This window comes from Lytechinus pictus, chromosome 5 (genome assembly GCF_037042905.1).
Source record: "Lytechinus pictus isolate F3 Inbred chromosome 5, Lp3.0, whole genome shotgun sequence".
In the NCBI taxonomy this organism is placed as follows: domain Eukaryota; kingdom Metazoa; phylum Echinodermata; class Echinoidea; order Temnopleuroida; family Toxopneustidae; genus Lytechinus; species Lytechinus pictus.
Genome location: NC_087249.1, coordinates 23,298,788 through 23,312,895, shown reverse-complemented (window position 1 = coordinate 23,312,895; position 14,108 = coordinate 23,298,788). Strand labels below are relative to the sequence as shown.

At 36.0% G+C, this 14,108-nt stretch overlaps 1 protein-coding gene across 1 annotated transcript; it reads right to left on the bottom strand.

The window, feature by feature from the left end:
• Positions 1–1,612: 1,612 nt before the first annotated feature.
• On the bottom strand, positions 1,613–12,943 carry LOC129261651 (uncharacterized). The gene is made up of 8 exons (XM_064099393.1): positions 12,701–12,943; positions 11,264–11,416; positions 10,108–10,269; positions 8,645–8,914; positions 7,156–7,229; positions 4,752–5,031; positions 3,727–3,921; positions 1,613–3,239 (listed from the first exon to the last, which is right to left on the bottom strand). The coding sequence occupies exons 1-8, from the start codon at positions 12,813–12,815 to the stop codon at positions 3,196–3,198; spliced, it is 1,293 nt and encodes a 430-aa protein (XP_063955463.1). The 5' UTR covers positions 12,816–12,943; the 3' UTR covers positions 1,613–3,195.
• Between the last annotated feature and the right edge of the window lie 1,165 nt (positions 12,944–14,108).

Genomic DNA, 14,108 nt, shown 5'->3' with positions numbered 1-14,108 from the left:
ATTTACTATCTTTTTATGAACAGAACTAAAAAAAATCTTATTCCCATTAATTCGAAAAATTAAAAAGATTAAAAGAAAAGAAAAGGAAAGGGGGAAAAGGCATCCTTTACAAGATTTATCTTACATTTTGTCTGCTCTCGAACTTCTTAAACATGTTAAAGATGGCTGAAGGCCATGCAGCTTTAGGGACGAAAGTGTTGGCACGCTTCGCGTGCATTTACCACCCCCTCCAAAATGAAATCCTACCCACTCTATAGGTGACATGGGTATAAATATCATTGTCATTTTTCAAGATAAAAAAAAATTTCATCATCAAATGGTTAATACTACTCCCGCGGTCAATCGATTCTTACAAGAATTTGGTCGTGACAAATCCGTTTAGCTGTATAGCAAAGGTTATATCACTGCATCATGGGAGTTTAGTTATAATAGGTCCATTTATAAATATTTGATTCCAATTACTTTTAAATATGATTATAACTTATCATAACGAATCAAAATATACTTTAAATACACTCTCGTGAATATGGGGGGAGGGGTCATCTGGTATCTTTGCGGGCGGGGAATTTTGTTGAAAAATATTTGGCATAATCGTATTCTTCAAGTTAAGCATTTTTAAGTGTTCGATGAGTCATTGAAAAAAAAACATCCCAGTCTTGTCTTCAACCTATTTTCTATTCACTTATGTTCCTCCTCTTATTTTTCCTCTTCTATTTTCCCTTCCTGTTTTTAAAACCTGTACAAATATATGAAATTCTTGATATTGTGTCAAAACTTAATATAAACAAAAGTGTCGGATACGATAACATAAGTACAAAGGTTCTGAACAAATGTATATGCTTTATAGTGAAACCATTGTGTTTTATTTTTAACCTGTCATTGAACACTGGTTGTTTTCCTATTAGTCTTAAAATAGCAAAAATTCTTCCTATTTACAAAAGAGGTAGTAAACAGTCGCTTTCAAATTATAGACCGATATCCATTTTATCAACATTCTCAAAGATATTCGAACGTTTGATATACAATCGCTCCATGCCCTTTTTATGTAAAAATAACATTCTGTATTCGAAACAGTTTGGTTTTAGACAGGGCTACTCCTCTTACATGGCATTACTTGAATTCACTTCCACAATTGCAAAGGCCTTTGAAAACAAACAATTCACAGTTGGTATATTCCTAGATTCATCAAAGGCCTTTGATTGTATTAGTCATTCAATATTATTTAAAAAATTACAACATTATGGTGTAAGAGGAGTAGCCCTTGACTGGTTTAAGAGTTATCTTCAGGACAGAAAACAATATGTTTCTTTTGACACTGTCTCTTCTGAGATGAAACATGTCAACATCGGAGTGCCCCAAGGTTCTGTGTTAGGCCCGTTACTTTTTTTATATTTTTATAAATGATTTACAGCATGCTAGTAATATCCTACACTCTATATTTTTTGCAGATGATACAAACTTGTTTTTGTCTGGGGATGATATAGATGATTTAACTTCAACAATGAATTTAGAACTCAAAACAATAAATGAGTGGTTTCTTGCCAATAATTTAAAATTGAATGTTGACAAGACATGTTGTATGATATTTTAACCTAAAAATAAGAACATTTCATCTGATAACTTTGACATTTTTATTCAAAATAGTAAAATTCCTGCAGTTAATTCTACAAAATTTTTGGGTGTAGTCATATACAACAAACTGACTTGGAAAGATCACATAAATTATATATCTTGTAAAGTATCTAAATCCATTGGTGCAATAAACAGATTAAAACATTCAATTCCATTGAATATACTTCAAATGATATATCAATCAATTGTCTTGCCCTACTTCAACTATTGCAATATACTCTGGGGTAATTGTGCAATGGTCCATCTAAGCCGAATAATTATTTTACAGAAACGGGCAATAAGAGTTATTACGAATTCCTCCCCAAGAATCAGTACACAACCTTTGTTCAAAAAACTTAATTTACTCACTATCAGTCATATAAACAGCTATCAAATTGCAAATTTCATGTACTTATTTCTTCACAATTCTCTTCCCTCTTTTTATGATGATTTATTTGTGAAAAACAAATATATTAGTAATTACATTACCAGACAGTCTGACAACTTTTATTTGCCTAATTTCAAATATAATTTCTCACGAACTACAATTGAATATGTTGGACCCACTCTCTGGAATAGTTTACCCAATGATCTTAAATCATGCCCTTCACTCAACTCTTTTAAACGAAAGTATAAAAAAAATCTTATAAACTCATGAATTGTTCCTTAAGCCGTTTTGTTGTTTGCTTTTGTGTTTGGTTAGTTCTGTTTTTTTTTTTAAACACCTTTTTTTCTGCTTACAACCGTTTGGGATTTGCCTTTGCTAGGCCTTTGTTAAATTCCACACATTTGTATTCTCTGTATTTTGTGTGATCTCATGTATTATATGCCTTTTATCATTGTAATTGTATGTATTTATTGTCTTTTTTTATGCAAATGTGAAATAAATTGAATTGAATTGAATTGAATTTTTCCCCCTATTTTTTTTATTGGCTCCGCCAATGGGGGGGGGGGCCCTTTTTTATGAAAGGAAAAACAAGTTTATTACAGGATATTTTTCAGGTTTCTTACCCCATATTCCAATTTTCTGTGATTTTAAACGTGTAAGATTAGGCCTCTATGTTATCGAGGAACTTTTCTGTCTACTAATTTAAGGAGAAATTTTTGATGTATTATTATGTATAGCCTTCCTCTTCAAATCCCAGTGATATAGCGGTTATTTTATCCAACTAAGCACATAATCATAAACATAACTAATATTACAAACCATGATAATGGATAGTCCACGCTGATGGGATGCAATGCATTCTTAAATTAATTCCTTTTTTTAAGATATTAGTACAGCACATACTTTTCAAAAGACCATAATGGAAGCTTAACAGATTCACAATCAGAAGAAAAGTAAGTAAATATGTAAGTACTCCGGCACAAGACTATTGCATTTCCATAGGACCTTCAATTGAGTTCCCTTCCTTCGTGTCGGACTGTCGATATTTACATTAAAATATGGCTCATTGTAAAGATTATGTCAACATTCGATGATTATGTCAATTATATCCGAAGTGAAGTATAGGCCTATAGTCGAAGAATCTTTGTTCGTGTGTTCCTCGTCGTTTGCTTGGTTGCTGGTGAATAAATGTTGATTTAAACAGAGACAAGAGAAGCAACTACCATCCCGATCAAGATACCTATTGAAAGAAAAATATGGAATTATGATTATTAGTCAAGAGTCAACAGCCATGAAGCTCATGCGAAGTCCTCAATTTGTTTGCGCCTTGGGCGTATTAAGAAGAACATGCTGGCGATAGACACCTCTCCACAACCTTGCTTCTGGTCCACGATCCGATTACGGAACAAGTAGAAGTTTAATTATTCTCTGAAATTGTGAATATTTGAGGTTCACATTAACTGTACAAACACACTAATATAATAATGGTGTATGATTGCGAGCTTTTAATATTTTGTATTTTGAAATCTAAAGCAAATCGTACGATTGATATGACTTCATTATACGACTTTACATATTCAATTCGCTTTTATTCAGGGGTATCCACAGTATTGCTGCATCCACAGTTGTACCAGATTATTTTTTCTATCGGCAGGGGTATAGGATAAACAACTTCATTGACAATAATCCTAATTTATTACTGAATTGATCTTTCTGGAATACCTTACCTAACACGCTCTTAGGAGTATGACCGGCCCTTGAAGTTGTTAAGTCGACTGTTGGTTCAGTACGTTCATAAGGTCCTCTGGTCTCTCCACTCTTTATGGTAGTTGGTTCACCTGTAGTTCTGGTACCAGGTCCGCTAGCCGGTGCACTCCTAGTGGTGGTCAGCTTGCCAGGAGCGCTGGTATACGTTGGGTTTGCTGTGTATGAAAACAAAATGTTGCATCCACAATGAGAATTATATTCACACGTGCTTAGTTCAGAGTGTATTACCCCTCGTCTTCCTGCTTCTTATACGTCCAGAACACAAAATGTAAATCATGTGACAAAAATGCTTTATCATTATTGCTTTGAGTTTTCAATAGGAAATTTAGGAATACATGCATTAATTAATTAATTTATCAATTGATTGACCCAGTCTTATACGTTGTAGCTTGTTTCAGTTTACAAATCAGTTCCAGAAGATGGTCTGATATTAAAAATAACCGCAAAAAACGCACTTATAATGACTACTCGAAGTTTTATTTCTCACGTCTTATAAAATTGGTGAAGATCCCATAATCTAATCATTTCAAAATTTCTATGGTTCGGTCACTTTTATCCATTGCATTTTGTCCACTTCAAAGTTATTGTAAATCAATATTAGTCAATTAGTAAGTAAATTCTATGAATTTTTTTTTTCTAACAAGTGCACACGTAGTTACCAATAATGCGTATAGCATTTCCATTTATTGAATGCAGGATAGAAGAGCATTGTCGATTAAATGCCTTGCTCACGGGCATAGGTGCCGCGGCTGGGATCGAACCCCGGACTTTCCATGTATAGCTAGGCGCCTAATTATAGACCACTCGGTCCGGCACCTCCCATCACCTTTCTATAAAACGGCACCACCTTTCTATAAAACGATACAAAATATGCATAAGAAGAGCTACAGTACAGCACTGACGATGACACTAGCATCATTACTTTAATAGCTAATCACTTCATATCATGGAATATCCATGTTCGTTACTTTTACAATAAAATTACCTTCAAGGCTGAATCGGATGATGAAGTTAGTGGATTGCGGGATAACTAAATAATGGTTATATGTGACCGTGATTGTGTCTTGCTGGTAATTGTAAGGTGCTCTGAAAATATTCGCCCTTATATTGCCTCCTCCGTAAACCTCGTTGAAATCTTGAGATTTCATGGTCAGTCGCTCATTAGAATTTAATACGGCTATCATCAGGACATGGAGGTTGTGTAAAGCTTGAACATTGATCGATACTGACCACGTACATGACCCGGCCGCAATATCGGGAAAACCCTGAGGAAAATGAAACAGATGAGTGAACATTTTTTTTACTTGTGTCGTTTATGTTATCATTAATTAACCTTTTGTATGTAATGTACGCGGTGTTCTGAAGAACACTGCTACCTACCACACATAATTCTTTCTCTCTTTATTTTATGAGGGAGGTTCGTTATTGGCTACAATGATTTAGTGGATAAATACCAGTCAGACGGCAGGTCCCAAGAAAGTGGCTTCTTTCATCCAAGTGATATTCATGACTTGAGATGTTTTGCATATTTAATGAGCTTGATGCGGAGCAAAACACCTCTTTTCATTCGGTCATTGCTGCTCTAATTGTGCATCGAATTTCATGATTTTGGTATCATTGTAAAGAAGAAGAATCATTCTTTTAGGTCATGTGTTTAAATTTATTCAAAGATTTTGTAATATAGGTTAAAATTTTGATCTAAAATATGCTACAAAATAATTATTTTCACCTGCCAAAAGCTGCTATTTTTACACTTTATTTTTGTTTGAGCCCAAATGATTTTTAAATCATGATAAAGCTGAATATGTATGCTTTAAAATGGTATAGGTTTCAAAATAAGAATTGGTTTAATCGGGTCAATATCACACTTTTCATTGGCCAAGTACATAAAGCAGCTTGAAAACAAGAATACTGCACTCTGATTGGTCAAAGAGACCACACACTGGCAAATTCCAACGGTTCCAGTGCCTGGGTTCATGGGAAGGTCACACTTCCCATGTGGTAATCTCCTCAAATTCCCCGCGCCTGTTGTTCTGTGAACCTTATCCAGCCAATCAGAACTCTGGATTTCATGAAAGTACAAAATTTCAGAAATCTCGTCTTGTACCTTGGTGGGAAAAGTGTGATCTTGACCCGATTAAAAGGTGCCGCATATCAAGAGTGGGATTGTGAGAAAGTACAGAAGTTCAGCTTTATGGTGATATATATATCATTGAGGCTCAAAATAAAAAGTTTTGCACAATTTGCAAAAGGAAACAGAGGAAAAAAATTCAGTTTTGAGGCACATTTTCAGGCCAGAAACCTACTTATTTAACAAAATATTGTATACAAAATAAATGATCAATATGAAAGAGTAACATTCACTCTATCTAATGGTGCAATAATATTTCATTTAACTTGAGTTTAAAACAGGTAAATTCTTAGAGAAAGAAAATCTCACGAATCACGAGATTTTGCAAGGAGGAGGATTCAGCCACGAGATGATTTGGATGAATCTGGCCTTTTTGCTCATTAGCATAGGGACCTGCGATCTGACTGATACCAGGTGGGTGTTTCATAAAGCTGTTCGTAAGATAAGAGCGACTTTAAGAACGACTGGTGATCCTTTCTGTTGGTAAATGGTATGCACCATTGACGATGTTTTAGCGCGTAAGAAAGGATCACCAGTCGTTCTTAAAGTAGCTCTTAACCTACGAACAGCTTTATAAAACACCCACCAGGTCAACAGCTTAGCAATGGTGATAAAATTTGAATAAAGAACATTTAAAATCAAGCAAAATATCAATGACAGTAATAAATTATACCCAATCGCAGCATATGCACTCTGTAGATTACTTAAGGCGCTTTTTGAAAAAAAATTGAAAGAAATTAAGGAGAATAAAACAGGAATAAACTAAGGTTTTTTTAACCAATAAAGTCATTCACAATTTTAATCTGTTTACAAACTAAAGCAATGAAAATGTAAAGTGTATAAGTGATTTGTATGATTTTACATTTAAACTGGCTTTATAATCCTGTCACCCTCACGGGGCTCGTATATCATATGTATTTAATACTTCTTTCAAAGCACAAATACGTGTTCTCGTCGAGGACCGACGAATCTGCTTTCTCTCCTGTAGGGACTGAGTAAGGAATACCTTATCAGAAGCCTCGTGCCAAGTTTCGAACGCAAGTTACATTACCTTGTATATCATTATCAATATCCAACATCATATCATAACTGGCGGCATGACTCCCTTTTCTCTTGAATTTACGTAGTATTCTTAATTGCCAACAGAGCATGATTGTGTGATAAGAAAATTACCGGAGATATTATGAAGAGTGGTTCATCGGGAATCAGATCACGTGGTTCAGATTTACAGAACATGATTGTGTGATAAGAAAATTACCGGAGATGTTATGAAGAGTGGTTCATCGGGAATCAGATCACGTGGTTCAGATTTACAGCGACCAAGCAAATTGGCTGTATGAAATGTGGAAGAAATCAAATTCAATTCGATACCATTGATATATTATCTATACGAAATGACAGGATCACACATGTGTATTTTCCCGCATGACGACGAGATTAGTATACTTTACAGGAGTTCCGACGCAGCAAGGGAAAGAGCGCTTGCCCTGTTACTCATTTTGAGAAACCTATAATTTTGTAAAAATATTTTCATGCATGGAACACAGCACTCATCTAATGCAAAATGCTATTGTAGGATAAACTTGTCCTCACTTATTTGTAACCACGGCGAAGAGAAAACAGCCGTTTTATTCATTTTTATTCAAACCACCTATATTTAGCTGGTACAAAAAGTGTTAAAAGTGTTAAAAAGGATGTTTTCTCCTCGCCGTACGGCGAGGAGAAAACATCCGTTGGTGTGACCGAGATATAAATACTTAAATTCGGGGTACTTCTGTGGCAGCCGCAGGGTCGACGTACGGCAGAATCCTATTTTTTTACAGGCCCTAGCTGTGGCCGTATAATTATAGCGCGGAGTTATAATACCTCTGTCACAATTGCTGCGACTGCCGTAGATTCTAAAATTTCTACGGCGAGTAGCAATTCTACGGTCGCCGCAGAAATGCACGGCCAATTACTGTAGCATTCACATATTACGTTAGGGTCGCGGCACGGCGTATTTTTGAATTTATGTAGCTGGTACAAAAAACGTTAGAAAGGCTGTTTTCGACTCGCCGTTCGGCCGCCGTTGAGCAAATGTGACTCAGGTATTACGACCGCCTTAGACATGTTAGAGTAAATACGACTGAGGTATTATAAGTTTTCTTTTTTTTCATATCTACACTCGCCGTAGAAATTAGATTAACCGTACTTTGACGTAGAACGGTGTACGACGGCCGTACGTCGAGCGTACGGTGGCGGTGCGGCTGCCCCAATGTTCGTCTTCCCTCCTTTCCCTTTCTCCATTGGCAGTGGTGTATCGTGAATCACGGCATGGGGGGCACCTGCAACAACTTTGAGTCACTTAGTGGGCGCGCGTAGCGCGCTCAATTGCCAGGTATACCGACCTAATAGAGACATTTTAAGGACTTTTTGGGGGGCAGCCGATTGGGCTGGGGCACGTGCCCCCCCCCCCCCCCCCCGTAGTTACGCCACTGTCCATTGGTGTTCTTTGCTTGGGAGGCTTGGTGCGAAATGTATATTGTAAAATATCAAGATGAGTAGGGCCTAGATAAGTCATTCATCATGCGCATACTCACTGTATAGTCCCGCTGCGGCCGTCAGCCACAGATTTTCTGTCTCCATGATTATGTGATTGCTACTCGCCGTAGAAAATTTAGAATCTACGGCATATGTGACTGAGGTTTTAGACGAACTTGCAAACCTATCACTGTTATGTTGTCATTATGCATACATAATATTCATACCATTATATACTGAAATACCAGCTGATCCCCCGCAAATCTGTAGATCATCTCCTTGACATCCCAGATCACAATCTCCTACAAGACTACGATCCCCTAGTGTTGATCCACAGATACAGTCCTGGCCCTTCGTAAGTCCTAGATATGGACTCGTAGCACAGGCTAGTGTACAGATGCGGATATCAGGTGATTGGGCTGTGATATTTGGTTCTACGCCATCGGAAAAGAATGGATTGGAAGCTGTTTCGGTGTAGCAGCCGATGTATCCAGGAACTAAAGAATAACAGAAGCGAAAATACTGGGGAGTAGTTTTAAAATGTTCCACCTCTTTTTGTAAATAACCAAATGCCCACACTACAGTGTATGTTCCTACGATTCAAATCTAAAGAAGTACTATGTGGTCTCTACGGAAATATCTGCAATTTTCGCAGAGTAAGATACACTTAAGTGTAAATGTCATATGGCGCTTGGAAATCAGAAGAGACTATGACTTGGTATTTCTTTTTGTGATTCTGTCTGTCTTCTGATATATTAGGTCCCTGTAAGTTGTAAACATACGATTGTGTCACTTTTGTGATGTTTAGTCTGAGAAATCGAAACTAGGACATGTTCCTTTTTCTTCTGTCTTTGGGTTTAATGGCAGGTTTACCCGTTCCGAAAAAGAAGCCATAGACATATACAGTACGTCCCAGAAAAAAGGAAACCGGGATTCCCATGTCTTTTTCTTCAAAGGAAAATAAATTATGATATTTTATTTACATAGTCATATAATTCAACGATTCTTCTGTATTTTGATACCTAACATAAGACGAACACTTCACGCATTAATGAGCTAAACGAGTTTGAAGTTTTCATGTTTAAACCAGGTTGCGCAGAAAAATGGGACAAGATTGATTCGAAACACGACGGCCGTGCTTACTTGACGATTGGCTCATTAGCATTAGCTATTGGTTTCAAATTCGAGATGAGATGTCACTCTTGCCTTGAGTATCAAATTTATAGTAAAAACGGTTTAATAATTGTGAAATATATCTCTGAAAAGGAGTTCCTTCTTTGTGGGACGCATTGTTCCTACCTCCATGATCTTATCCAAAAATGGCACACGTTTTACAATTTCTTTCTCGGAACTGTTAGAATCATAAAACAAGCCAGTTTAGTTAACGGCGCACAAAAGTGTCACGGAGGAGCTGTTTTATCAACGCCTATAGTAGTGGCGTATAATGAACCAAATTCTTGAGGGGGCAGATATTGTGTGAGGGGAAATAATTTGACCTTTTTTAAATAAAACTCTAATTTTTGTGACAGATTTTGAGGCTATATAAAGATAATAATATAATTTTCACCCCTTTGCGTGTCCTTTCCTTTCCTTCTTCTCCCCTTTTCTCTTGGTCGTGATTTTTTGGGGGTGACGGGTCCATAGCCTCAAGCCCCTCCCCATCTGTAAACAAGTGCCCCCTTGTACCTACTTATGCACGATATGGTGGGAACTCTGTCACACGACTCTCTAAATTCGCATTCCAGCGGGAAATTAGAGTTTTCAATTCTATTACAGACTGCATATCCATCTAAGAGGAAGTCGGGTTCGGACGGTGTTGTGTCCTCCTTAATCACCATTGAGCCTTCGAATCCTTCGGAAATAAAAACAAAATAAGAATTCATTCTCATTAAACCCATTTTACATTTACATATTCCAAGAGAAGCAAACTTATTATTATAGATACACCTATACATGTATATATATTCAAATTAAAATGAAGATTAGTTTAAATTAATGTGGGGGGTTCTACAGGTATAGTCTAATGAACATTGCATCATTTTACTATAGGGTATTTGATTGTAGGGTTCAGAATGATAATTATAATATTTCTGCCCCCTTTCTAAATAAAAAACAATTTGTTATGATGTCGAAATCAGTGAATAAATGAAGAACAAAAACTAAATACGTTGATATGATGATATTGTACTGTAAAACATTCTATACTTATTTTATTTGCTCGAGAAAAAGCAGAAAAGGGAATTTATGCAATGCATACTATTACTACTTTACTACTACTACTACTACTACTACTACTACTTATACTTCTTCTACTACTGCTACTACTTCTACTGCTGCTACTTCTTCTACTACTTCTACTACTACTTCTACTTCTACTACACTACTACTACTTCTACTGCCACTATTGGATACCACCACTACTATACTGATGCTGCTGCTGCTACTACTGCTGATGCTGCTGCTGCTGCTACTACTACTACTACTACTACTACTACTACTACTACTACCACCGCCACTACTACTACTACTACTACTGCTGCTACTACTACTACTACTACTACACTGCTGCTGCTGCTGCTGCTACTACTACTACTTCTAATTCTAATTTACCCAGAGTATATAGCCAGTGCAGCTGTAAGCTGTTGTTCCAGCGGGCCCTGCATAACATAACATGTTATTTTTACCATTCTCATGTGAATTTTATTTTGGGTCAATTTACACATAGTCTATTTTTATCAAATAAATATTTCCAGAACCGTCAAATTCACAAAATCCTTATCGTCTCTGGCTACCTTGATAGCTCACAACTATAATTGTTATCTTTTTATCTCTTTCACTATACTGACCATGGTACTTGCAGATGTCGTCGGCAATGTCGGAATTCCAGTACGTGTCATCGACACATATTTGACAAAATTTGCGGTCAAGATCGCTCAATTCAATGGTTACCTCTGGAATTCCTCGCCAGACTCCGGGGAAGTCTTCAAGACTTAGAGAAGCTATAAGATAACATGGATATGTATATAGCAACAAGTGAGGCATGCAGAATGATGATTGTAAACTACGCAGACTTTATATGCCGGATTGGTAACGTCTTCCCGGGTGATAAATCACATTCCCAACCCTTTTCCCGTCAGTTCTATTTGAAATGTGATCTTTGGATATTATAATATTAATGTTATTATTATAACAAGCATCTGGAAGCAAAAAACATTTCATGTATCAAAGTTTGATTAAGGTTATAAATCAATAGCACACACCTATTATGTTAAAACAGGACACGTTTTGAAATATCTCAGTATTTTGGAACAGAAACCGCTTCATGAATCACCCTTAGGTTTCAGTTATACCCGTAATAAAGCCAAAATTAAGAAAGCTAGTGAATCTAGATTTTTGAAAATTAATTTGTAATTTCCGCCTATATATCTCCGCTGATGTGAATCTTCTATCTTCTTTGGTGGTCCCAAATCTACCCATTACCTCAACATCGTTGTTTTCGTGTCCTATAAGCAAGAATGAAAAGGGTGCATTATTGACCTCCTCCTCCCCCCCGCCCCCCCCCCCCCAAAAAAAAGACATGCCTAAATACAATAGAATTAAACGATTACTTCTTTACATTAAAAACTACTTAACTATCAGGCCTATATGCTGCCTTGTCTCTCTTTATGTGTGTATAGCCTATTGTCGTGCTTGATGAACATGTTCAAGAGAAAACTTTTTTAACTACAATTCAATTAAGTACAAGATACAAGATAGTAGTGTATAACAATGCAAACGCAAAATATTATCTCATTACCACCTTTGCAAACATACACACCTCACACAAAGATACACTCGCTCGCACCCGTCCCCACATAATCATATATCCACACTCGCACATGGCGTTATACCCACCCTCACACACATTCCACACACGCACAGCATGTCGTGTGTGGATGTCACAAACGCTGAAGCTGTTTCTTTCTTCTTCCTTTTGCGTTGAACAATATACTTCTTATATATAATACTCAATCTCTGTTTAACAACTAAGAAATTTTCGAAAGAATATATCTGTATCTTCATTCAGCTTTTTTGAGCTCGAGATTGAGTATCCATTAAACGTAAACCCATTAAACTCAAATTGTGGTTAACTTTACCTTGGATAGAGTTTGATACAAACGATGTTAAGAAATGCATATAAAAATAGATAAGGTATGTTACATTTCTTATTGTCATTCACATTGATTAAAAAGTATTTTTTTAAACACAATCTTCCAATCATATAATATTCGGAATATACTTACATATTGCGGAGAAGGCGGCTGACGATGATGATGTTAAACATGTTAGAAGCAAGATAAGTGACATGAGATGGCAAATGCCACCACGATGCCCTCCGACTATTCTCTGATAAAACATTTCGAATCAAGAGTATTATCTTCGGAAATTGTATGATAAGGTGTTGTATGTCAAACTGCGTGTTTCCTGATTTCAGACACGATTATAAAATGGATGTTTCTCATTTCTTATATACTCTTCAAACGAACGCCAGTACCATAAATAGACATGACGGATGAAGTTCAACCGAAAATAGGACTATAACTTGTGCATATTTGAATGGGATATTGTGCAAATATAGCTTCTTAAAGAAAGGAGTAATGGCCTTTATGCATGTTAAAATAAGTTCATTGTTGATATCGGATATCGAAAAATTTATTGTTTTCTAAAATGTAGACAATTTTTTCCGAATCAGTTGAAAATCTTATCTGGGGCTCGTTGTAAGAATGCGTTGCTATCAAAAGTAACTCTACAAATCAAACGCAATTTCATGTTTTAACCTGAATTCCTGGAAAGTTACAAGCCTATAGTTGTTTTTCATGATCTCTGGAACTTAATTTGCTGGGGATTTATATATATATTATATATGAAGTCCACTACACCTTTTCCTTCACACGCTCTCACATACACGCACACACACACACGACAGCACCCCAAACGGCTTAAAGCCCCAAACACAACCAATAACACTATTTCCCTTCTTTGCTTTCTTATCCACCTCATTTATAAAGTCACGAATGAATTAGATTTATCATTAGGGCATGAAACTTGAATTCTCTTGTTATAGGCAAGCCACCCTCTCAAATACTAATTTTTGTGCAAAACCCCTTCCCAAACAATAATGGAAATATGGAAATAAAATTACTTCACTTCATTAAAACGATATAATACATGGAATATGCTAATCGCAGTTTCCAATAGATAGGGATAACATATATTCATTATAAACAGACTCCAGATCATTTAAATAACTGTTTGACGCTGTATACTATACACCAACTAGGGCACTTTTTCATTTCATTTATTTCCATTTCCAACATTTACATTTTTCTTCGTACAATAATCATAATAATACAGAACATAATTATAAGCAATGAAACATAACATTTTTCTCTATTAAATTTGAACCAGACAAATCAGCACTCCGAAGTCCAGTCACTATACATGCTCTTTAAGAGCTAAATTAGCTCTTCGATTTTTAGAGTGTATAATCATTATTATTATGATTATTATTATTTTTGTATCATTATTATTATTATTATTATTATCATTATTATTATTATTATTATATCAAATCACAGCGAAAAGCTGAATTACATGGATTTGTACAGGGAAAGAATTCAGTATGTACAAACAAAATGCCCAATACCCCTA

Excerpts from the sequence above, each read along its gene's own strand:
- LOC129261651 (XM_064099393.1), bottom strand. The coding sequence starts at position 12,815 with ATGTTTTATCAGAGAATAGTCGGAGGGCATCGTGGTGGCATTTGCCAT. Across the intron at positions 10,270-11,263 it reads CGACATCTGCAAGTACCATG|GATTCGAAGGCTCAATGGTG; the intron begins GTCAGTATAGTG and ends TTATTTCCGAAG. Across the intron at positions 7,230-8,644 it reads TGGTATTTCAGTATATAATG|CCAATTTGCTTGGTCGCTGT; the intron begins GTATGAATATTA and ends CATTTCATACAG.